Source organism: Struthio camelus, chromosome 2, assembly GCF_040807025.1.
Source record: "Struthio camelus isolate bStrCam1 chromosome 2, bStrCam1.hap1, whole genome shotgun sequence".
In the NCBI taxonomy this organism is placed as follows: domain Eukaryota; kingdom Metazoa; phylum Chordata; class Aves; order Struthioniformes; family Struthionidae; genus Struthio; species Struthio camelus.
In genome coordinates this window covers 36,841,967-36,867,551 of record NC_090943.1, presented here as the reverse complement: position 1 = coordinate 36,867,551, position 25,585 = coordinate 36,841,967, and the positions used below count along the sequence as shown (strand labels likewise).

Below are 25,585 nucleotides of genomic sequence, written 5' to 3'. Positions count from 1 at the left end.
GGGCGAGGGCGGCCCGCGCCGGTGTGCGGCCGGCCGCCGCGGTGAGAGAGCACCGCGCCGTTTCAGGGGCGCTCGTGCCGTCCTGGCGTTTGTAACGTTTGGGAGCGTTGTGTGGAGCTTGCTGGAGAGGAGCGTTTTTGTTTTTTCTTTTTTTTTTTTTTAACGAAAAGCCTGCTCCGGAAGAGTGGGAGTTGTGGCTTTTTAAAATAGCGCGTATTTTCATAATTCTGTCTTCTCTTGTTTTTGTTTGAAAGTGAATTTATGTCCTCGCAAGTATGCGCAGCGCGTTACGGGCATCGCCTGACTACCTACGCGTATTGGTAGCGTTGGGGGTTTTAGAGCTCCAAGGACGAGCGTGCTGTGATCTGCCCACCTAAGGGGGGTCTTGTGCAGGTGCGACACATGCCTAGACACACCAGGCTGCTTGTGTGTTTGCCGTCTTGGTACATGCTGGGGGGAGGAGGTGGAACCAGCGTTTTAATCGCTTTTGCTGGAAGAAGGTTTGAGTTTTATGTGGGTTTCTGTGGAAGAAGAATCGAGGGATGCTGTAGAAAGACCGAAGCACTGGATGGTACGTGTGTCCTGCGTGGTACTTGGTAAACTTTCCACCTCTGTGTAGCCAGTTCCTCAAGTTCTCCACCTGCAGAGTGGGGATAAGGGCGGCGGTGCTGTAAAAGGCTCACTGTTTGGAAAGCGCGTTGAGAACCTTTGATTGGCAAGGAGCAATAGACGTGAATAGCACTAACTTGTCATAGCTGATGCTGTAAAGAGAGGCTCTTATCTGCTAGGCACCTTTCTGCGGAAGAGCTAAAAGCTAGCACGTTATGTTTCTTTTAAGGCTCAGCAAAGGGGAGAAAGAGGCGGTCTTTTCTGGGTTCCCGTGTTTCTCGTGGGAGCTCGTTTTTGACTGCGCAGGGCCTGTGGCCTTCCTCTGGCTCTTGCTCCTTTTTGTGCCGTGCTAGTTGGCAGTGGGTTTGGTTCTGGCTGAACCAGAAGGACTGAGGTTTCCTTGCCTCCCTGAAGTGATGTGTCATCTGCTGGCTAGGAAGCTCGTTTATAAGTAACTGCGTGTCCCCGTTGTAAGTAATTGCCAAGTAAGCCAGTAGTACAAAATTACTTTGAATTGCAAGATCAGCAGTTGGGTCTGTTTCCCATTCCAAGGTCTAATATAAAAGATTTTTGTACGGCAGTTTCAGTATTTGGAGTTTGTTAAAGGGGCCCTGGTTAATTAAGCTTTGGCACCCAAAAAGCCTGGACATTGGCAGTCCGGACATGAAGAGGGGACCGGTCACATGCCTGAATTTCCATGAAACAGCGCAGCGGTCTCTTGAACCGTGGTGCCTGTTTCTATTTGTACCGTTAAAATATACATAGTGCCCAACTCCTTGAGCCAGTGACATTGTATAAAGCTGTTGCGCTTGGGTCTCTGGGACTCAGAAAACAATTAGAAACCACAGATAAAAGAGATACTCTTGAATTATGCAAAATTAATTAGGCAAAAGCAGTTACTACTGTTTGGATCGGTGAGAGATGAGATAGTACAAAAGAATAGTTAGTAGCAGTAGACAGCATTTGGACTGTGTTCATATGCTGGCATGCTGGTATTTACATTGTTATCAATTGTTTTGAAAAGTATGGGATAGTTTTCACGTAGTTGCCTATAAGTGGTAGTATTTTTAATAATTTGCCATACGCTCATGATAAAAGTTAGGCACTCTTTATTTTAGAATAAAGTAGCTTGATGGTTTTGAGCTTATTGAATTACTAGTTTTAAGTAAAGCAGCGTAGAAACTGTGCTTTGCTAGTCTGAACATGGCCCAATTTACGAAAATTTCATGGAATACTTTCTTGCTTTCCACCCTGTTACCACTGGTGGTGGGAATACTTCAGCATCCAGCAGGTTTCAGGGTTTTGTGCTCTGATGCTTTTGAGAATTTGCTGAAAACTCCTGGTATCCTCCCTGGTTTTCTGCCTTTCCTTTTTTCTTTTTTTTGGGGGGGGAGTACCTTGTGTCTCAAATTGTTCAGATGGTATTCATAGTCAGTATGATCATGTGTGTAGTTGTGTGATTCCTCCCCACCATGACACATGACTTTGCTCCTGCCTTTCCTTTCTTCTGCAGATGTTTGTATGAGGTTTAAAATGGAGCTCTCGTACCATGCTATTCACCATTGTGGTTCCAGTAGAACGACTATGGTTGTTCTGCAAATAGTTGCAAATAGTTTTGGTTTTTTGGTTTGGCACCTTTCAGCGTTCTGGCTGGTCTCTCTGTCCTTGTCACGCTGGTGATAATTGTCACCCTGGGACTGCCTCTCTGTTCAGTTGTTATTTGGGGGACACGTGCTGAATACAGTGCCTTTGACCCTTGGGTAGCGTCCCTATGGGCTTGCCTGAATACCGAGCCCTGAACATGTCAAGAGATCTCCACGGCGCTGGCTGAAGATGTGATTTTAAACAAATTTTGTTTTTATAAATACTCATTTGGGGTTAAACTAGGATTATTTCAGCTTGACTGAAATGAATAAATAGAAAGTTTGAACACTACTGAAATTATTTGTTCTGTGCTTGAGATAGGAACATCCATTACATTGTGTAAGCTTGAATGAGGGGAGGATGTTTCAGTTGATTTTTTTTTTTTTTTTTCATGGTAGAATCAAAAATAGAGAATTACCTTTCCTCCTGCTTTCTCATACTTAACATCCTCCTGACAGTGTGTTGTTACAGAAAAACATGCCAGTGTAGAATAATTGGCAATGAAGGCAATATTTAAAATCGTTGAGAGATATTTGTGGAGTGCAAATAACTTAATTTTCATGATTTCCACCAAAACAGAGGGTATGCATGCAAGCATTATCTTTTTTTAGCCTGTCAAAGCACCAGTGTGCAGAAGGGGAAGTTGCATCTGTTTTGTATGATCAATACGTTTCCTTTCTTAATTGAGATACTAGAATTCTTACTGTTGATGTGCAAAGTAAAAAATCTCACCTAAAGCTTTTCTTTTTCTTTTTAATTGCTTAACAAGATAGGTGAAGTTTGAGGGGATGGCAGTTAAAAAAACCACCTTGTTTTGACTGTGGCAACATCAGATGTCTTACTGTCTGTCACTTGTGTTGAATACAGGAATGTCACTGAGCAGTTTCTAATGTCTCTCCCAGCCTCGTTTTCTGTCTTCGTCATTCTTTGCTTTTGGTGACGGGTCTGTCAATTTGCATGGTACAAATGAGCTAAGTTCTCTCAGTTCCACCAGAACAGTAATTCTCCTCAGTCTGTCCGTTTTGGGTGTCCTTTTGGGTACGCTGGCAGTATTTTATTATTTCAAATTTAGAGAAGGTGAAACAGAGTTGAGGGTATGTTGAACTTGATGATCTTCTGCTGAAAAAACATACTTTGGCAGAGTTATTCTGGGAATTGTTGAATTTTATACTGTTTGTAGCAAGGAGTGTTTTATTCTATTTTTGAAAAGTAACCTGTGGGTGTTTTAAACAAGTAACTAGTTTATATGCAAAAATAACTGAAGTCAATAGGTATTATAAAATTTCGTACAAGAAATGATATTTAGACTTTTTCAGCACCTATGAATCGTTCCCAGGTTTTATGAGGTTTTCAGTACTTACCTGTTTTGTAACTAATATCTTTGAAAGGCAGTATTTCTCAAATCTTTGCAGCGTTTGTGCACACTTCCATTTTGTCTCAACCTGTGTTTCTTCATGTTGAAATATTTTCTCTGAGCAAACTTAAAATGTTCAGCACCTCTCTGGTCTCCTGTCTTTTTTTTTTTTTTGAGAGGGTGTAACTGCAAGAAGACCCTCTCTTGAAGTGCCCGCTTCTTTGAAGTGCTTAGAATAGATTGTTTTAACACGTGTGTTAAGGCAAATACATGCTTTTTCTTGGTGTTGTCTACTTTGTTGTCAGAGCTAAATTGATAGGCTGTGATGCTGATTAATAATCAGTTTCTGAATCTGTTTGAATTGAAACTTAACACTGAAAAAGTATGTGGCTTCCAGGACTGTACAAGAAATACGAGAATGCATCATAGTGAAGGTTTTTGGAGCTGGCTTATGTTTGATGTCTGTCTGCTGATGGCGAGGGACTCAGACTGGCAATACACCGACACGTGATTTCTTGTATGGAAATACTGGCAATAAGCTAGACTGTGAGGAAGATGCAGGGGTGTGTGTTGATTAGGCTGTGTGTGCACCTTGGCTCTGGTGCAGATGACCTGGATGTGCATTTCTTGACAAACTTGCAAGCAAGACTCTTTTGCAGAGTTAACAAAGGCTTCTTTAGATGAGTAGAGGCACTGCTTTTCATGGTGAATTAGGAATTATGCCTAAAACCTGCACACATGTGTAGAGACAGAATTATTCTTATATTCACATCCTGTTTGCTTCTAAGAGCTGCTTGAAACTAGACTTAGGTTGATCATGTTTCTTACTTTACTTAGGGATCAGATGCTTTAGAAGTGTGAGTCTTAATTAGTCTTCTGTAAAATAGCAGTTCACACATTAAGGATTTCTGCTTAAAATCTGGCAACATTTGAAGGAGATACTGAATTACACAGCTTTACCAAAATCTCAGTTATCACCCTTCTGTCTGTACTTCAAGCCATCATTTTTCCTGTGTTTTTAAAAAAAGAAAAAGGTATTGCTGTTCCTTTTTTTTTTTTTTTTTGATACTACTGGACTTTAGGCTGCAAGACTAACTACACAATAATGCATTGTATCTGGTCTTCACGGTAGCCAATAAATCACTAATAAACCGGACGGAATGTTTTCACGGAGACAGAGAAGAAGCTCGTGGTGCTAAGAACGCAACTGTTCATGTGCGTTATCAGGGAGCGCCTTTTAAACTCCTGGAGTATGTCCACCCGACGTGTATCAGGTGTTTTCTGTTATTAGATTAAGCCATTTAGTGGAATGGAGACTCCTGAACAAGTGAATGAGACTCTTGATAATCAGACTGTGAGAAGCAGGTCACAAACTAAAAATCGTTGAAGTTCTGCAGTAAGTTATTTAAATCAGTACCTCAGTATTTGGTAAAGATCAAAAAAGGGTCCTCTACTGGGAAAGTATTTTTTTCTTTGTTCAAAATCAGTAATTACACCCCCATAATGGCTCCTCGGGTGCAGATGCAGAAGTAATAGACGAAGACGAAGGAATTAGTTAGGCATACAGTAATCGCAGCAGTGGCTAGCTCCGCTGTACAATAGCACAAGAACTAATGCAGTGATTCCTGGAAGCCATTTATTCATAGCAGCAAGGCTCGCAGCTCCTTGTATGTTTTTCCATTATGCCATTAAAATGCATAATGCTTAATTTTTAACGCTGCTCTGCATTGAGTGTATTCCTTCACAGCAATGGAGCGGGACTCTGGCTGTTCCATTGAGGAGGTGGGATGAGGGAATATCCAAAAGGATTTTAATACGGACAGCATGACTTCTGCATCAGCGCGCTGGATGGTGCTGTGCTATGCCTGCAAGGGTCGTTTGTTTAGAGATGAATTCTGCTCTTGCTCAAGCCGTTGTAAACGAGTTTTGAATCTGTTACATCAGTTTCGTAAAAGCAGAGGAAGAATTTAAGCAAGAAATTAAGCCCCTATATGCCTGTTACTTGTTTCAAAGTGTGGCTTTGGTCAGGGTGCTGCTTCTTGTTCTAACAGAAATGTAGTTTTAACTCTATTGGAGATTATTTGGAGAATGATCTGCCTACGGGATGTTTGTCTTGGCACAAATAAAAAGTACAAAAAAAAATTATTTTGAGGCCCTTGGTTGTCTGTGACAGCGGGCAAGTCCAGGCCGCTCTCTGTTTCTGAGTTCATCTTGGGGATGGTCTCTTGCACCTGCAGCGCTGGGGACCCTTTCCTTTGGACAAGGAACACTTCCTTATCCCCGGTCAGCTGTCGATCTCGCTTGCACGTTTCTGAGGTTTAATCAGAGAGCAATGGAAATTCCCTTGCAGCCTTAGTGCATGACATGCAGTGAGAGAGGCTCTTGTTAAATGCGAGCAGTATGCATGAAATGTATGCCCCGTGGATGTAGAATGTAAATGTTTGGTCCCTGGTGAGCGGTTCAGACACTTGCCTCCCTAAGCTTTTTTGTGAATAGCAGAATGGTTTTGCAAATGATACTAACATGCATAAAAATGTCTTCTCAGGCTCAGGGTAGGAAATGGACATTATTTAGGTGGAGCAAAATACCTTCTGCTGCATTTTTCTAAGGTTGGGTCTGTTCATCCTGTCCTTCCAGACACACAATCCGAAAATAGCCTAGGTGAGAGATGTCTGAAGCCTTCCTGACTCTCTATCTATCCTGTTGCATAGTGAGGCTTATCTGAAAGGCCTGATAAAGTACTTGGCAATGGGAAATGGTTAGCTCTGGTGATACAAGTTTCCTTTAGTATTGAGACTGAACCTCTTGAACTCTTTAATAAAGTCATGAACTTGGTCACTTCAGAAAGTGCCACACTCTCTCTGTGGCAGTGCTTCCTGACTGGCTAGATCTTGGGCATGTAGCAAACAAGAAGTGTTCTTGATAAAGTGGGCTTTCACTTTCTTACCAAGCATCTCAAAATAAGTGCTGCATAATTACTGACAAAAGAAGACGAGTTGCGTTTTATTTTTGGAATTAGCTAAGTGTCTGTTAAAATATGTGAAATACTGTTACAAGTAACATGGTGAAATTTCTTTGTACTTGTTCAGCCCCTTTCATTATATTTGGAGGTGCGTCACCTCACTTCTAAGCCGCTGTTGCTCCGTGACACGAGGAGTAGGAACGGGTGTCACTACTGATCAAGGGGACCCTGATCATGCTCCTGAGAAGATTACGCATGCACAAATTTTTACGTCTGTGAGATGCACTGTTGTGTGGAGTTAAACACCCTGCATATTACGTCTCCTCTCTAATCCAAACCTGGGAGTCTGTATTTGGGGATTCCAACAGTCTGTACCAAATTTCCTGGAGTTTAGCTAAATGAGATACAGTTTCGCTACACAGAGTATTTTGTAATACATATTTCTACTTGAATAAGAGTGTAAAAATAAATGAAATTGTACCATTGCCCATTTGAGTTTTCCTATTAAGTTAGCATGTCTTGACTTTATCTTCTGTCTCATTTTGAATCGGAAGCAGATACCCAGAGAAGTGGCTGACATTTTTAATGCCCCCAGTGATGATGAAGATTTTCTGGGGTTCCAGGATGATGCTCCTGTACAGACATTGTTGTCAGAGGACAGCTGTGATAGTTTTGATTCCCTGGAGTCAGGAAAAAAGGTACGAACAGATTGCCATGGCCCAGTTATGCTCATTTGATACAGTAGTACTTCTCTGAGCCTCTGTCAAGGCTGCGCAAGCCATAACTCACCGCAAAACCCAGAATCTGCAGTCCTCTTATTAAAAATAAATATAAACAAACTTGCTATCCTTTTTAGGATTTAGTTACTTCTTAAGACTCTTTCATAATATCTCCTTCGCTGGAGATACTCAAAACCCGTCTGGATGTGATCCCGGGAAATATGCTCTAGAGGACCCTGCTTGAGCAGGGAGGTTGGACTAGATGATCTCCAGAGGTCCCTTCCAACCTCAACCATTCTGTAATTCTGTGATTCTGTGATAATATAAACAGGAAAATGGGTTTCATTAGAGGGTGAGCTTAAGTGAAATAGTCATCTGTAACTCTTTTAATACGGCATTTAAGAGAGAAAATGACCATCCAAGGGTAGTCTGCACTGGATACATAAGACTGGGCAGAAATGCATGACAAGAGATGGGTTTTGTGAGTGTCCCTGAAAGAAGCACTGTCCATTTGCAGAAATTCATATCCGCCTATTGCTCTTTCTGCACTAAAGTTGCCGTTTTAATGGTGGTGACCCACAGAAACCATTAGTTCTTATTCTGATTTTGAGATTTGCTAGTTCTCTGGTATTTTAATGGTGACATAGCTGATCATCATAATGATTCAGTATTTTTAGGATTTAATATTTATTTTCTTTGAGTTGATTAGAGGAAGAAAGGCGAAATGGTGTTCTGTCTTGGCTGTCATAAAATTTAGTGTTCCACCTTGGAACGCTAAATATAAACTACAGAGAGAGATGGGCTAATATGCTAAATGAGATCTGTGTCAGTTATGTCCTAGCCAAGATCTCTCCTTTCCATTAATAACAAAATTGAAAGCGACTCTCTTTTTTTTTTTTTTAGCCCACTAGGTCAGTACCTGGTAAAGAGTTGCTGAAGACAAGAAAGATGATTAGTGTTAGTAAGGGAACAAGCAGAATGAGACTTGTATGGGCTTGTACTTTTACTGGGACTTGGTAAGCAAATGACACCATGAAAGGCTTGTACAAAATGGGGGAGCCTTTTTTGAGTAGGGCTGCAGTCTACGATACGGAGAAAGATAGTTGCTAAGAAAAAGTGAAACATACTGGGCTCTAAATCATTTTTGTAATCTTGTTGCTCGACAGTGGTACTGATAACTTAGAAAACCAGGAGGTAGCCTGCTGTATTTCTGGATTTGTACAGAGTGTGAAGAATGGTTAACGCAGAGATGGTGGTGGGGCAAGCCTTGTGCAGGAGCCTGAGGTTCTCCTTCTGCTAGCCTGCTTGGTGACTGCAGGCAAGTTACATCACTTCTCTGTGCTTTGGTTTCCCAGTTTGTAAAGTAAGGATTGATAATGGTCTCTGCTGTGGAGCGTTTTAAAATCCTCTGATGAAAAATGCTATGTAAGAGCTAGGTACCGTTAATTTAGTATGCGGTACTGGGAATCCCACAGTCTTTCCTGCCCCAGAATGAGAGTTGTTCGGAATTGACAGCTAGCGCAGGCAGCCTTCCTCATCCTTTCTGTGTTTCCCTTAGGCTCTGAATTATTTCAGCTTTCCTGCGGTATTGACCTTAACTCTTTTGCCATTAAGTGGTACAGGAAAAGGCCGCTTTTTCCCTGGGTTCCATCCTGTATGATGCCAGATAACACTCTTGCTGTGAAAGACCATAGGTGCTTGCGCAGCGGGAAACAAAATATTTTTGGTGTGCAAGAGCAAAATGATGGGAAGTTAAGAAAAGTAGTGCAGTGGTTAGAAAGCCAAGCACCAGCTTTGCCAGGGCGATGAATGGGATGTTACCTGGGGACAAATCAGGAGCTTCAGGTGTTCCCCTGGATGTGGATGCACCAATGCTTTTACAAGTATCGACTTCTGCCTGTCTGTTTTTCCTCAGGACTTTCTGCAATCCTGTCCCTGTAATCTCCGCACTTGTGTTTGAGTTTCAGTGGTTTCTCCTCTAGGTATCTCTAGTGGTTATTTTACCATGCGTGGACCATTCCTCATAGGTGTAACATAGCATAGCTCTAGGTTTGTTAACTTTCAATCACTTTAGCTAAGAAACAGCTTAAAGGGTATTTGTTGCTGTTGTTTTTTTGTTTTTTTCCTTGACCATCAATGTGAAATTTCATGAAAACATAGAATGTATACAAACTTCAGTTCCCCTCCAAGAAATGCAATTTAACTTTAAAGTAACTTCCCTATTGTGTGTGTTCCTTTCTCAAGCAGCTGCACTGCAGCTATCGACAAAAGAATGAAGTAATTTTGCTTAGAGAAAACTCATTCCAATTACCCGTAATAATTTGTAGATGTTTTAAGTGCAAAGAAACAGCATATGCAGTAGCTCCCACTCCCATTCCCCTGTAAGTTTTTCCACTCATCTATTGTATCTGTTTTGCACCAGATATTATCTTAATGTAAAGAAGTCTGTAATTAAAATCAGAGAAGGGAGGGAATTGAGAGAAGGAATAAAGATATTTAGCAACTGCGTCGTATGAAAGGTCATTTCTGTATCTTGCGTGGGAGGAAGAAATAGCAGAGGAAAATTGGGGAAACAAACTTATCTTAAGTAAATGTCGCTGACTTCTAAAAGGCAGGTGTGGTATGAACACGCGTATGTTCCTGCCATGAACAAATCTTTCAGAAGGCTAATAGGGACAAATTGACAGATGCTCTAATACTGATTCAAATTAGAAGTATGGAAACGAATTTCTAATTTAGTAAATGCGTCGTTTTTAAACGTGTCCAAATAAAACGTTGTGTTTATACCTTATTGTATTTATGCCCTGAAAAGTGTTTTAATGAGATTTTACTTCATTTTTCATGGAATGACTGTTTTTTTTTTTTTTTTTTTTTACTAGTCTGTATGACAGAAATTTGGGATCTACCTAGCCTAGGAGATCTCTGAATGATCAAAAAGATAAACCACAGCGCTTAGAAACAGAAATGTGAGCGTTTGGAAGGTGGAGGGGTTTTAGCTAGCACCTTCGAAGCTCTTCAGTTTTGTGTTGGTGTCTGTTACTTCAGAATAGTGTGAGAGGGGACAGACTCCATCTCCAAGAGCTTTCAGTAGTTCTGCAGCAAACCCAGATAATAATTTTGTTTCTACTGTTAATTTAAAAAAGGAGGGTTCTTTCTTACTGTGATTGTGTTTTGATTTTTTTTTTTAATTAATACAAAGCCATCTCATGCCTGTTTTTTTACATGCAGAAGAAACAAACCAAAACATCTGATAATTTACAAGCGACCCCCCTCCCCCCCACTTGATAATTTATCTTATTGGGGGGTGGGGAAGAAGAGGCGAAGAAGAAAGTTTCTCTCATGAGAATAAGCTCAGTTAATGTCTTGCTCTCCAAACTACGAAAAAGTCCTACTAATTTAAAATAACTTGATGCTGAAACTCTGAATGTCTTCTATTTTTTTTTTCTGTCAAGTTTTGCCTGTTAAGTGTTTTCACAATACCTGCCATTTAGCTGGTGCTTGTGTAAACCTTAGAATCTTTTTATTTTGACTGTGCATGACTACTTTATATATGACAGTCTTTCATAGCAACTGGTTGATGTTTTTACAGGATGTTCGATTTCAGTCCAGGTATCTGACTGAAGAGCTGCGGAGGATTTTCACTGAAGACACAGACTCTGAAACTGAAGTCTTCGAAGGGTTTGCTTCAACCGAAGTGGATGTGAACAAGAAACGAATTCTGGTAAAGGCAGCACTATTGCAGTACAGCTAGGCATGCCCTCACCTACCTGTGAATAAATATATATTGGTTTATTTTTCTTTTCTGTCTCTTTGGTGTAAACATCATATTCCAGGAGGAATGTTTCTGATGTTCATTATTCATCCTGAAGAAAAATACATATTATATGAAAAGGAAAGCTTAATGTATTGTAGTATGTCATATTAGAAATGAGGATATCTCCCCATGCTTGTAGCATTAAGGACTGACAGTACTAGGCAAGATTGCTCCTCTGCAAACAGCCAACACAAAACTTTGTGTTGTCTGTACTCCAAACAGTATGTAATATGTAGACAGTGTGTTGGCCTCTGCAAAGGCAGAAGTCACATGCTGTGAACTTTTTAAATTTGTTGATTTGGGTGAATTCAGAGCAATGCCGGCATGTGATGAGACTGCTGCCTAGAATTAGTGATTAAAAACCGACCTTTTCTTGTGTCGCAGTTGATAACATAACATGAAATTCTTTCCGCATGTAGGCAGCAGACACGGATGTGAGTGATGAAGAACGCAGTAATTTATGTTTATTGGGTAGCGAGGAAGAAGAGGAGGAAGAGGCGAAGAAGAAAGTTTCCCCCAAGAGAAGAAGCTTTGGTCTTCGTGTTGCATTTCAGTTTCCTACCAGAAAGTCTTCTGAGAAAAAAGTGCCTGAACCAGCTTTTTCTAAATTACCTTTTAAGGACAGTAAAGACCTCACACCTCTTTCCAAAGAAAGAAGTTCCAAGCGGTGGCACAAACTAGAGGGCTCTGCTTCAGAGTCTGAAGAAGATATTAAAGAAACACAGGAAGAAAGTTCCAGTGCTCTGCTTAAAAGAGCTATGAATATTAAAGAAAATAAAGCCATGGTAAGACCTAAGAGGAGTATTTTGTTTTCTGATATCTGCATCTGAGTACTTAGCTTCAGCACACTTGAATTTTGGGGTCCTCACAGGTGGTGTGCTGGGACTTTCGGGAAAACTTCATGACGGTTTGGGTTTGAATTCTTGCCCCGGGAAGACCCTAGAGGACCATCAGTGCTCAGATGTTTACCTCTAAAATATCCTCAAGTAGAACCAGACAGCTCAACTTTGAAAGAAAATTTGAATCAAACATTTTGTATGTGGTTGTGAACAGTTACAGATACCCAAGTCACAGTCTTATATTTGGAACATATCAGAAAAAGAAACAGCTGGTCCCTTCGTATGGTTCATAGCGTCGTCTGCACAATAGCGTTTCTATTTTCCATTTGTGGCTGAGAGATCTATTATAGTTACTAATTGCAAATACTTCTAAAAACTAAGGATTGTACATGCAACTTTTCAGTTGTGTGAGATGTGATGTTTACAGTAGTACTTCATTATACAGCTAGTGAAAGTGTGTGTATGTACAAAGAGGAAAAAAGAGAGACTCTGATCATCCCCTAACACCTTTTCCATCTGTTGTCCAGAATTCCTCCAGCTCTCTTTCAGTTAGCACACTGCTGTGCAAATCCAAATTCAGTTTGTGTCCTGAGTTGCTCCTTCAGTTTTAGGTGTATTGGCTTGCAGCTCCCAAGTATAAACTTGCTTTACTTTTATATCTATTTCTAATCTGTCTTGTCTTCTCGCTGTTGTTGTGCTGTTCTTGCTGCTGTTCCTTCTTACCTGCCACCCCTCCTTCTAGTTCAGCCATTATGAAATTCATTAGCATCCTAGTTACAGTACTGTAATGACATTAAGTATATCTTAACAAATGCCACACTGAAGTATTAACTGAGAAATGCTGTATCCGGCTCTTATTCTCATGATTGCTGTGGCTGTCTCAGAGACAACTGCTAGCCAGGTTCACTTCTGCTATTGCTGGCTTTTCTGAAGGTATCCTCATCCTGGTCTTCCAGAACAAGTCACGTTGTTTTGGACCTGTCAGTCGCTGTGTCTGTTAAGATGCAAACATGTGTTTGGGTCTCCCACGTGGTACAACAGAATCTTTCTGCCAAACTGCTTGTGATGCTGCCTGCACCGTGGTTGGGGAAATGACCAGTGGGGCTGAGCTGGTTTAGGACTTTTCAGATGAGCGTGCGCACATGTCCCTGTGTGTACATGCACAGAGAGGGAACTCAAAGCAATTGGTATTTAGTATTGTTAATTGGGGTTTGCAATATTTGTGTAGCAGTAGTTCTTGTGCTCGAAAAAAAGGAAAGTTCCTTGTCATCGTTACTAGGGATCACTGCAAATCACAAGCAAAATTTCCCTGCTATTTCCTCACTGCTTAAGAGGGACACTCATTTCTCCAGTTTGTTCACTCACAAAAAGCATAAGTCACCAGTTATTTAGTAAAATATCCCACAGGAAGCCTCCTACAATCTTTTGACTCAGCTTAGTTCATCACTCTTGTTGCCAAGGTCACCTGCTCTACCTTTTTCCGCTCCTGTCATATAAACTCTGAATTTCTCATCATCTGTCATAGGTATCCTAAGCAGGATGTAACACACCCTTCACTGCTGTTTTTGACAACATTGGATATAATTCTAGCAGCATGACTGCAGTAAGAGTCGATGGAAGCTGAAGAATTAAAACCAGAGTTTTTCCCATTTAGGGGTAAATGAGTCCCCTTTATGAGCCTGTTTAAATGAAGTGCCTACAGAAAGGTTTCATGCATTGAGATTTAATGTGTTAGAAATAATTCGGAGTGCGTGTGAAGGAAGTGGATGATGTATGTCAAATACCTGTAAGTTTGCAGTGAGTTTTCAATGCGATATTACTGTTCATTTCAGCTTGCCCAATTATTAGCAGAATTGAATTCCATACCTGACTTATTTCCAGTGAAAACGCCCACCTCAACTCCGTCGGTAAGTCTCCATGATAGACTATAGATGCCAGATGTTTTTGCTAAGCTTACGATTCATATGTTTCCTCATGAAACATTTTTACCAAGTTTGTTCTGATTTTCTTTGGTTTTGGTCACTTTATTTGTAGGGACTTGCTATTGGTCAGTATTTATGTACCAGAAGTTTTTATAAGAATGGAGTTTTATAAGATACTTTATGAACAAATATACAGACCAAGATCAGAGGCTACTTCATCACTTTTGTCCCAGAATGATGCCAGGCAAGTGTCCGTGTATGTAAGAACGAGGAAGTTAACAGAAGAATAGCGTATAGATTCCTTTGTGTGTAGATTCTGTTAATTTCCCTCTCATTGGCTTTTCTTATAAAATCCCCGTTTCCCATTAGAGCTAGGATGATGAAATTCAACCAGTCCAACATAAAAACTGGGATGATACTGTAGTTACTTTGAGCAGCTTTTCTTGGCTTGAAGCAGAGGATTCCCAGCCCCTCTAGGATCTTCTGAGAGTAATGTTAATCCACAAGTGTTATGAACTGAAGATACTTGAGAAAGATTATAGAGTCATGTCTTTATTGAAGCCCATGTAAAACAGTTTCTGTGATAACTGTCACGTGGAACCAAATTATACAGTCTTTAAAAGGCTGAAGCCTTTTTAGCTCTAGGTAAATGTTTGTTATAGAATCTTAAACATTCCTTTAACGTATATGGAAGTGTTTTTTTTTTTTTTTATTTAGTATCTTTGAGGAGGGGGAGGGCAGCAGGAACACACTAATGAGCTCTTCTGCTTAATTTTTGACTTCTAGCTTGTCTCCTTGTAAAATGCAAGTTGGTCTTTCACGCTTTCTAAGGAAATAATTAGAGTATGGTAGCAACAGAACTAATTAGTACATCTTGTTTATGATGTCAAATTCAGTATGGTGAGCCTTCTGTAGATGCCTTTTATGGTAGGTGGCCATGCAGGACTCCTGTTGCGTGAATTCAGTCATGCAGTAATTGGCAGGTGTGACGATATTAAGAGGATACCTTGTGCCTTCCAGGAATGTGGGAGAGGAGACTTCTTAATGCTTTTGCACAGCCCTTTCAATTTAAAAATACAAAAGAAAATAATCTAGAACTTGAATTACTCCTTGAGGGTGTTTTCAAACTGTGGGAAAATCTGAACTGTTGAAGATCTTGAGCTGCTGAAGACCAGTGAGAGCTAGCTTCTACCTTAATATGTCATATGTGAAATTTTAGTAGTTTTATGATGTTAGTTGGGATAGAATCTGACTGTGAATGTGGTCGTCTTAAAGGAGCAAAAAGGTAGAGTATGTAGGGAAAACCTCTTAAATACGCTAGAAATTGCTAAGGTTTGGTTTAACAAATAAAGAGCGGAAGAAGAACAAATTGAATCATAATTGTACAAGTGTCGAGCAGGCAATTTGAGATAATTGCTGTTGTTTAACACCACAAACATTTGTTACTGGAAATTTTTTCTGTCTCTAGAAACAGAAGAAAATCCCAAGGAGGACATTTTCTGAAGGCCAGATAGAGCGTCGCATGAACCCAACCAGAAATGCTCGTCCACCAGAGAAATTTGCCTTGGAAAAATTTACTGTGTCTGCTGCCAAATTTGCGGAACATTTCCGTAGTTACAGACAGCAAAACCTCTTGAAGAAAAGACTCAGTGTGGTATTTGCCCAACTTAGATCCAGTAATCAAGGATTAGGAAACGTTAATTTAAATTTTTGGCCAACGCTTAGAGTAGACATCACATTTTACAGAAAGTTAGCGAGAACCTTTGGTTTGGGATTAGCTACAGAAGAAATTGTCTTAAGAGGCTTTCTTGCCTCTCCTTTCATCCATTGACTAGGCTTTGTATGTGAACTGCGTCTTGTGCAAGCATAACAAGGCAGTTTACTCGTGTTCTAGTATTTATTTAGTATCTGAAAATTGTTAGAGCCAACACCGTGCAAGGTGCACCAACACCTCAAGAGTGGCAAAGCAGTGGGGCTAGTGGAGGTGGCAAGACAGTTCTTCCTTATCTTCAGGCCAAGGGAAAATTAGCCAGAACTCCTCTCTGGAGACAGCAGAGGGAAGATAGAGAGGAGTTATACAGCTGAACTTTGAATGAATGAAGGGAATCTCCACCAGCCAACTGCTGATATACTAGTCAGCCATTCAAAAGTTGCAGATTTTATTCTTCCACAGTTTTTTAAATCTCCTTTTGATACATTAATTTGCATCTCCTGTTTTTCCCTCCTTTAGCCCATGATACTTATTTATTTGCCTTGTTTTTATTCATCGTATAGCCTTTGTGAGGAAGTCTCATAAGCTTGTATCTATACATGGCTGAGGCTGGATCCCAGTCCTGCTAATGGGAATGAGAGCTGGGCATAGTTGAAGCATTGCAGAGAGACCTTGACTGTTAAAAAGGTAGAGTAGCACTGAATAAGAATATGGTCTTGTAAATGGAGAGAAGAGAGCTGATCCAGGGTCAAGTACAAATAAGGTGTTAAGAGTAGGATAGGAGGAAAGCTAAGGATGGGATGAGACATGTACGTGTAGTTTGAAATATCCTGAGAAGTGTGGATGATCTGTGCGTCAGGGTCAAAGAGAAAGATGTCTGGAAGAGAAAAAGAGCACTTAACAGCAGTAGAGGACTCTCTTTTTCGAAAAAGGAAAAGGATAATAAGAAAGGGCTAGACATGGCCGGCTTAGCCCAAAATTTCTGTAATTTTTTTGCAGTATGATAGAGATTGCATTAGAGAAAGCAACATGAGACCATGCTAGGAGATTGGAAGAGCAAAGCATGGGGAAAGCGGGTGGTTGTAGTTCCTTATTTTGAAGGGGAAGAAGTACAGTATGAAGAGATGTAGTAGAGGGGTGCAGGGAATGCAAAGAAAAGGAGCTAACTGTAAGACATGATAGCGATTTGTGGGAATAGAAGTAGCAAGGAGATAATTAGGGCAAGGAAGAACCTACAGCCAGAATAAATGATAAACAGAGTAGAGAAAGGGTTAGGGAGGAGAGGGAGAGAAAGAGGTGATGTTGCTTTTGATGGGAATCCAGCTCTATTCCCTGTTCTTCTCATAGTCCCCGGGCCTGTAGTTTGCCCCCTCCGGCCTGCATGTCCGTTCTAAAAGAAAGAATTTGTCACCACGTGTGGTGACAGAGTCTTCATTCCACCAGACAAAGGTGCTGAGATGAGTTTGTTTAGCAGGGGGATTGTGGAGTGCGCAAAAGGAGGAGGTCATCAAAGTATTCATCTTACCGTCCTGTAGAGGATATTACTGAGGAGGACTTGGACAACATTGCAATCACTGTTAAAGACAAAATCTATGATAAAGTTCTAGTAAGTGGCTGCTATTTTTCTTTACGCTGTCCATTCAGTTTAAATTAAAAGTCTTTTTCAGTTCCTGTGGGGCTTGCTAAAAGATGTGCCTGCCTGAAGTTCTAGAGAGTGCAGCTGTGCATTATCGTGTTGTGCAAGTACAGCTTGAAAGCTTTGCCAAGCTTCTGTGGACTTGCCCCTGCTGGTTGCTATGCCCCACCACCTTTTTGGCTCTGCAAAGAAGTGCTGTTGAGACCAAATCTTTCCTGCCACAGAGCTATTAAGTGGAAATTGATATAGCTATGACTCACCACTGATAAGAGTTGAAGTCCCATTTATCTTTTGTTCTCACTTAACATAAATAACTGTTGTTATGGTTGTACCATTAAATAATACTGAGTCCTGCTGCTTCTTGTATCCCCGGAAGCTACATTTCTGTAAGTGTTGGCTAGTTCCCAAAGCTCTTGATGAAACTCTTCCGCCTTTCCTTCACCTGATTTGGCTATTATTAGTGATCATAAAGATCTGGATAAGCATCTTATTATGCATTTCATGCTTCATTATAATATTTGCAGAGATGAGTCGCAAGCTCATCTTCTGCTAGTTTTAGTTCTTTTTCCCCAGAGAGAGGAAGGGAACAGAACTGCAACATAAGGCTCATATAGTTTATGAGCCTCCAATGCAATAATTGAGGACAGGCACTGTCTCTATAAAGTCCCTCGCATATCTCTGCATACTATATAATTGATCATAACAGAAGCTAAATAACAGAAGCTCTATTTTATTACTAATATTTTCATTGTTCAATTTGAGTTGAAGTTTGTGCTTTGCTGTCAGCAGAGAAAGGCGTATTAGGAGACTTCTGCAACAAGTATTTAAGATGTCTTTCATAAATATGTATTTCTTCTCCTTTCCAACTTTAGGGTAGTACTTGCCACCAGTGTCGACAAAAGACAATTGATACAAAGACAATCTGTCGTAACCAGGGATGTGGAGGTGTAAGGGGACAGTTCTGTGGCCCTTGTCTTCGAAATCGATATGGTGAAGATGTGAAATCAGCACTGCTAGATCCAGCAAGTATCATTTATTTGGCTTAGAAGGACAGCATAATGAATATGGTTTTGATAGTAAGCTGTGACAACTGTAAAGTCTTAGTAAATGGTGTTCACTTTTCTTTACCATAAGATGATCTGTAGTACTGTTAGGACTGACACTGTTCTTCCTGGGACTCATGTGGATTTGTTTTTATGCTTTCAGTAATATGGCCTTGCAAAAGCAGTTCCTTGTTTCAGATTCTAATTTTTAAATATGAGGAAAAGGGAGAATGATTCCTAGAAGTCTTGGAACTGGCTCCTTTTCCAGACCCCAAGGAGCTGAGCAAGCAGAGTGCATAGACTGTGGCCAGAGAGTGAGGCTTATGGATACACAAACACATCTCAGCATAATCATTCTCTCTGGACTTAGCTTGTTCTTGGACCACCTCTCCGTTTGCTTTAGAGATAGTTCCCTGATCCGTTCTAAAAAACTGTAGAAAACCTAATGACAACGATGCCCTGGCACAGTGAAGCAATAGCTACTGTGCTGTAATGTGGGCGTTTAGTACCTCCATACCCCCACGTTTATTGTCTGTTGTCGGAACAGCTAGGAATGCATGACTTCTTTGGGTATAGCCTGTGTAATGCAGTCTCAGGAATCCTTTAGTATGGCAGGCTGCCATCTCTCAGCAGATCCAATGGAACTTGTAACTGTGGGTACCCATCTCTTTTTGGAAAGTTCACCAGCCTAGCATAGGAAATATCTACCATTAGGCAGTATTGCAGATGCTTTTAATTTATTTTAAATTAATATCAAGCAAGTCATTGAGGAAGCCTGAGTCATCACAGTAAGAAATTTTCAAGCAAACAGACTAAAACTTAATCATTCTTTAATCCTGCAGAAATTTGAAAGTGTAACAAGTTTGGCTGGCTGGCTGGTTCTGCTTTTAAAATCTTGCCCTGAATAACGAAGTTGTAAGGAAGCCATACGCTTGTCTGTTTGAGTAGTAGGAAGGCGAATATAAACTTACTCATGAGTTGCCCTTAACTCCCCCTTTCAGGACTGGATCTGTCCTCCGTGTCGCGGAGTATGTAATTGCAGTTACTGTCGCAGGCGTGATGGTCGCTGTGCCACAGGAATGCTCATTCACTTGGCAAAGTTCTACGGCTATGACAACGTGAAAGAATACCTTGAAAGGTGAGAGCTTTACCTTGTGGCCATCCTGTAAGCTGAAGCCTCACTCTGAAATTACTGCCTGAGCTTGAGTGAGGCTCTCTCAAAATGTTTCTCTCAAATGTAGTTAATAGGTACAAGTCTCTCTTAGCTCGTCATACTAAAATAATATTACAGAAGTTGAAAGTCCTTGAGTTAGTGTGACATTAAACCTAGCATGAGGCTTGGTCTCTGTAAAGGGTGTTTCTCCACTTCGGAGTCTCACTGGATACTGAGCATGAGTGGTTCTATTTTAACAAGAATTATTCACTTTCTAGACTTTAAGCCAACATGAAACTTGTGCTAGTTCCTTTTTAAAATGCGTAGCCCTTTAAATAATACTTGTGACTTCTGTGGCCTGGGGGCCGGTCGTGGACCTGTGCAAAAGTCTCCTGGACTTCAGATTTCTCCTAGGCTGACATCAGCCTCCGCAAAGTGAGTCATAGTCTCTGTGTAAACAGCTAATTTGCTTTAGCAAATGAAATGCTCTTCCATGTCTTGAAATCAATATTGATTGCTTCAGGCTTATAGTGGTGGTGTTCTGGAGGCTGTCATCTTCAAAAATGGAAATACTCTGCTTAGGGGGAATCTGAGTTTCCTAAAAGCACTAACTATGTTTTCTCACGTATCTTCTAGTTTACAAAAACAACTGGCGGATGACAATTGAGAACACTGAACTCAAGCTGTGCCTGCAACTGGTTAATATGTAGACCTGTTTTGACTTTTAAAGGTTATTACTATGTTTTATATAAGATAGAATTGTAGAGTATAGTACATGCATTTCTGCGTTTGGAATTTTTTGATTGATTGGTCTTACGCAAAAGATCTCTCAGGAAAACGTCTCAGTAGAGAAATCTACGTGCAGTACGTTCATCAAGTGGCATAGCACTCTTGAACCTTGAGTGGTTAATTTCTAATAGGGCTACACAACTAAGTGATGGAGACTTTTGCAGATTTGAGCAATATTTTTATTTATATGAATGTGAAAGTCTGTAGAAAGGGTGTTTAACAACTACCTATAAAACATACCCCATCTTTAAAAGAAACAAAACACAAAAAAAACCCCACCCCAAATCCTTGTATTCTGTACTTGATCATAAAGATGCAATTTTCCAATCATTGCTTTCTGAACTTACCTCGCTACCCCATAGTTTATGGGCCTTGTCCCTGCAAAGAAGAGAGGGGTACTTTCATCTGAATGCCATTATATTCCAGCCAAAGCCAATGCAACCAACTAGTGGGAGGATGATTTTTTTTTTTTTTTATTCCAAAGTGCAATTAACCACTGAAACATGAAAGTGGAAGTGTTTTGTGTTTTTAAAAAAAAAAAAAAAAGAGGGCAAAGAAAGCTTGTTTTTATAAGTTTTATATTTAAAAAAAAAAGGCAAATTCATCACAATAAAGAAAAAAGATTGCTCACCAGCAGTTTTTCCACGTGAATGCACCTGCTGCTTGAGCCAGCCATCTTATAGTAATCATACTTGATTTAAATCAAAGTTTCTAGATTTTTTTTTAATATAATTCTTACTTGGATATTGTTTTTAATACGTGCAACCAAGTTTTCAAAGAACTTTGTTTAAATGCAGCATGTTTGTATTGCAGTCTGATTATGTTAAAATTCATGTAACATACATGTTTCATTTTTTTAGAGAGAATAAAAAATAAACAAGAACATTTGTGTCAAGCAGTACACTGAGCTGCTGTGATGTGTCCCATTTACTTTCCCATCAATAATCATAATATGGAGAAACACCTGCACACAACACTGAAGGACAAGGAAATAACAACATAGAACATATGATAGCGTTTCACCAAGGAATGTGCTTTTGGGAGGCAAATCTGCTGTGCTAGCTGATTGTGAAAAGTATTTATCATCTCCTTTTGCTTTAATTATGAGGCGGACTCTGAGAAAGGTGGCTTATACTATTTTAGGCTTAGTTCTAAACTGCTAAGAGTAAAGCTACTCTTGCCAGAACCCACTTAGCTGGCTTCTCTTTGCTTTTCACATTAAAAGTCCAAATGTAAATATGCCCTGTGCTTTTTATATACTGGACATTTTTAGTTTCCTTTTGATCTACTGGAATAGCCCTTACAAAAATGACTGGCATTGCTGGAGTCAGTTTCGGGATCGGGGCTTCATCTGTGGTCCCCACTTGCATAGCCCACCTGGCTCTTGTAATAAATGTAAGCACGTAGTTTAAATGCTGTTCTGTAGTGCTACCCCAGAATAATTTGGTTTTAAACAGTTGCTTATTGCTAAATACTTAACACAAAACTGTGTTTGAACGTATAGTTTTAGTGTAGACTGTTGACCAGTTGTGCTTCATCACTTTGTATGAATGTGAGGATGAATGTGATGCTCAAGATAGCACTTCACAATAGCACCCAGTGACTGCAGTGACTGGAAACTCTGAGTGTGCCTATCGAAGTGGAGTGGTCAAATTTTCTTCTGCTTTTTCAGCTGGTATACGGTCAAGTAGTCCAAAAGCTGGAAAATTACACTGAAGTGTAACTAGAGTATGTTTTTATAGTGAGATAGTGAATAGCTACCTCAGCAGTACAGAAGTGATCTTTCTTAACTCCAGTGAAGTACCATGGCACTTTTGGAATGCTGCTGGATTTTTGAAGAAGTTCATTCTGTGTTGTGTTCTTCTAATATGAACCAGCATATAAACAAATTGTAGTTGTGCATTGTTGATTTTAAGAATGTTTCTGTAGCAACAAGAAATGCTTTATAGTTGCAAATACCAACACAGGCACAGAAACCACAGCTCAGAAGGGTCCGTGGCACCTTGTTCATAATCAGAGGAGAAAGGGATAGTATTGCCCTTTGAGTAACAGACACTATAAAAGAAGTCCTCTGAAAAATTCAGGTTACCTTTTCAAAAGCAGTAGTCTAATGCCTTGTTCTTTACCACACGAGTCCCCTTCTATGTGTTACCTTCTACACTAGCCACCTCCCTTACAAAGGATTTGCTTTCCTTTGATTACGTTCAGGTCTAGTGAAGAGTATGAGTAATGATGTTTCTGTAATTGCTGGAGTCAATCACCTTTCCTCTAATTAGCTTTAACTTAGTTCACAGCCTTTCTAAGTTAAAACTAAAATCTTTATTTGACTACAGGACTTAATTGTCATTCCTAAACTAGATATTTCAGTCTCAGAAAAATACACCTCCAGAAGAGCAAGATGCAATGCATAGCCTCTGAAAGTTAAAAGGTTGATTGATTGGAGCTCAGTAGATGAACACAATCTCCATACAGTGATTGCCTGTAACCCTGTTACTGCAGTAGCAGTAATTGTTTGGAAACTCCCATGAAAGCTCTACTTGAAGTACATATGCCTCACTTCTTTTGTAATACAGATGCAGCACTTGCTTTAGGTGTGTCCTTATACCTCATGCTAATATGGGGATTGCCAGGTATTGCCTTGTTTCTTGGTATGTTTCTCAAACAAACTGTGAACACTATGGTCTAGCAAATGAAAAAATTCAGAGTTGTTTAGAACAGCTTGGTTGAGTGATAACTTCACACCCAGGTGGAGCAGAAAACACAAGAAAAAGCAGATGATTTTGCAGATAGCTTTTTTCTGTTTGTTTTTAAGGCAACTGTATAGATATCTTGACCCAAAGTTTGAACTACTAACCTTATTCTGCCTCTCTTAAGAGCTGCAGCAAATTTCTAGGTGCTCAGAATCAGGATATGAAATTTAAAGTCTCTGGAATAGTCTTAAAGTTTCTGAACCTTAACTAGATTAGAGCTGCTGCTCTCCTACGATACAGGCCACCTTCAGACTCAGTTAAGGGCAATTTAAATGCATGAAGTATTGACAGGGAGTGGGACAGCGAGCTGGTATGAAATTTGAAGTCACAATGGACCAAGGCCTAGAATCCACCGTCATTCCTAAACTCCCACAATGCATTTTATAGGATCACAGCATGCAAGTCCAGCTCCTGATGGAGCTTATCAGCTTAATGAAGGAAGCTAGGATGTCCCTGAAATGGATTATTGAGATAAAGTAATTTAAATTTATTTCTTACCTTCCATAACAAAGCCTGCAGATACAGGCTCCTTCCCTTGGTAGGTGGCCATAATCTTCTTTGGTCTTTTTGGTAACAGCTACAGTCAAGCACACCTCTTGCATGCCATGCTCTGCCTAACAGCTTTAAAAATAATTCAATACCCAGAAAGTAATTTAGATGTCAGAACTGTTAATGTATCCTTCTCAGGCCTGTTGTGCACAAGCCTGAGACTGTGACTGTTCTGAGATTTATTTTTTTTTCTTTCCCTTTTGGCCTTTAATTGAAATAAGGTAGAAAAACTGCAATACAATTATTTGGAAACAAACGGTTCTGTACAGGACAGAACAGAAAAACCCCAATCCCCCAACTTCTGACAGTGGAGCAGGAGTGCATCGCTGTACACCCTGAAAAGATGATGGCACTTCTCTCAACTGAGTCCCTGTTCAGAAAAAGCCAGTGCTAAAGTGTATTCTAGCCTTGTGTGCCCCCATGCATTGACAGGAAAAAGAGGCGACACGAGAAAGGATTGGAGAGAGAGCAGAAGGAGTGAAAACGCGGTCAGGTTTCTCTGCAACCCTGGCACAAAACAAGGACCATTTGGGGAACGCTTTCACCACACAAGCGGCAGCGGGAGCAGCTGCCTGCCAGCCCGTCCAACCTCACGCTCCCCCTCTTCTGCCTCTGGCTGCCAGGAGAGATGTACCCCGATGCCCATCCTCTCCCAGGGAATGATGGCAGCTGGGCAGAGGTGTCCCGTGAGCTCCTAGCCACCTTTCAACCAGGACAGCAAAGAACTGTCCGTGCCACCAGCAGCCACTCTGAATTTGAGTTGCTCACATGTCTTCATTGTGTTCTTCCCACTGCAGTGTTCTTCCCTCTGCTTTAGCTATCCAAGGAGGCCTACAGACTTTTCTAGTTTTATCCACACTATTCCTTAAAAAAATAAATATATGCATATGTGTTGTGGGCATGGCAAGGAATGACACATTCAATACACTGCTGAAGATTTTAATCCCTACTCTAGTAACTGTACAAAGAGGACTGGCGGATGGATATCTTTTTCCACTTAGCCTGGTAACTGAGATAATAACAAGGAATGAGGCAGAATGCTACTGCTACATATGCACTGAATTGGTTAAAGAATACTGACAGGAAAACAACATTAAACTTGAAAACTAGTACTACTCTTTAACCTTTTTTAAACTATGAAATTCAGCATTTATTTCCTTAGCTGCTTGTCTTCACACTTCTGAATAGACTGAAGAGGAGTTTGGATTGTTTCCCTCTGTTTTCAGGGGATGATTATTCTGATACCAGTGAGTCGATCCGCAGGAGAAGAACCAGGACTAGAGTTTTTGAAAAATGGGACAACTACTAGGAATCCCTATTACAGAGCAAAGTTGTTGCTAGATAGATTCTACAGAGACACTTGCAAAGAAGCTTCTGCCTTAAACTTTTGGTACTTGCTTTTTAGAAAAAATAAAGCACGGACTCCCAGTGTAAGAGTATTATTCCTTTGAAGGTACTGCTAAAAGTTAGTAACAACAGTTACAATGCAAATAATTGTCTGATACCATCTTCAGTAGTGCACATAATCTTCCAAGATAAGGCTGAGCAGGCTGAGTACAAATCAATCAATCAGGAGCACCATAGTCTGACAGAGACTCGCTGAATAAAGGCATACTGCAGCACACATTTGCGCAGAGATACCTGTGATTTACAAAACCACTGAGACTAAACATCACTAGTTATGTAACTGCTTGGAAATGGCTGGGGTCAGGGTAGGAGGAAAGGAATCCTGCAAGATGCTGAACAGCCCTAGCACTTATGGTAAAAAGGGAGGTGACAAAGTCTTGCTTCAGCAAAGTGCTTAACATTTCTGCAAAATTCACTTCAAAGTAAAACCTGACTTGCATGAATACGACAAGTTTTTGACAACGAATGGAGTAAAAGCTGCTGCTTTTAGACCCATAGAATAACTGCCTGCATAGTAACTAAACTGAATGAGTTACTGTTGGCAGGTACTGTAGCACACTTACTTACCAGTGAGCAAGGCTGTACATGGATGGATATGCTAGTTTAGTCCGTGTGTCTGGCACAGCCCCATGGAAGACTGCAGACTGCAGCATTGCCATGTGAGGAGAAAACATCAGCTCCCCC

General features: G+C 40.4%; 2 protein-coding genes across 5 annotated transcripts in view; one reads left to right on the top strand and one right to left on the bottom strand.

Annotated features, from left to right (window-relative positions):
- Positions 1 to 4: 4 nt before the first annotated feature.
- On the top strand, positions 5 to 21,093 carry CDCA7L (cell division cycle associated 7 like). Of its 4 annotated transcripts, none has more exons than XM_068935067.1 (10): positions 442 to 571; positions 7,124 to 7,267; positions 10,878 to 11,009; positions 11,522 to 11,887; positions 13,774 to 13,848; positions 15,332 to 15,517; positions 17,049 to 17,180; positions 18,083 to 18,232; positions 19,255 to 19,391; positions 20,043 to 21,093. In XM_068935067.1, exons 1-10 carry the CDS (start codon positions 512 to 514, stop codon positions 20,071 to 20,073), a joined length of 1,413 nt encoding a protein of 470 aa, XP_068791168.1. In that variant the 5' UTR covers positions 442 to 511; the 3' UTR covers positions 20,074 to 21,093. The 4 variants fall into 4 exon arrangements, with proteins under 4 accessions (XP_068791169.1, XP_068791168.1, XP_068791165.1 ...); XM_068935064.1 differs by having other exon boundaries at positions 449 to 571; positions 17,046 to 17,180; XM_068935066.1 differs by having other exon boundaries at positions 497 to 571; positions 7,127 to 7,267; positions 17,046 to 17,180.
- Positions 21,094 to 25,059: 3,966 nt separating this feature from the next.
- DNAH11 (dynein axonemal heavy chain 11) overlaps positions 25,060 to 25,585 on the bottom strand; it is a 143,479-nt gene continuing 142,953 nt past the window's right edge. Inside the window, 2 exon segments of the mRNA XM_068932635.1 lie at positions 25,060 to 25,135; positions 25,469 to 25,584. Coding sequence (XP_068788736.1) covers positions 25,060 to 25,135; positions 25,469 to 25,584 — 192 coding nt within the window.

Coding starts and splice junctions, on each gene's coding strand:
- CDCA7L (XM_068935064.1), top strand. CDS start 512: ATGTGGGTTTCTGTGGAAGAAGAATCGAGGGATGCTGTAGAAAGACCG. Junction 572..7,123: donor AAAGACCGAAGCACTGGATG/GTACGTGTGTCC, acceptor TTGAATCGGAAG/CAGATACCCAGAGAAGTGGC. Junction 15,518..17,045: donor TGAAGAAAAGACTCAGTGTG/GTATTTGCCCAA, acceptor GAGTTTGTTTAG/CAGGGGGATTGTGGAGTGCG.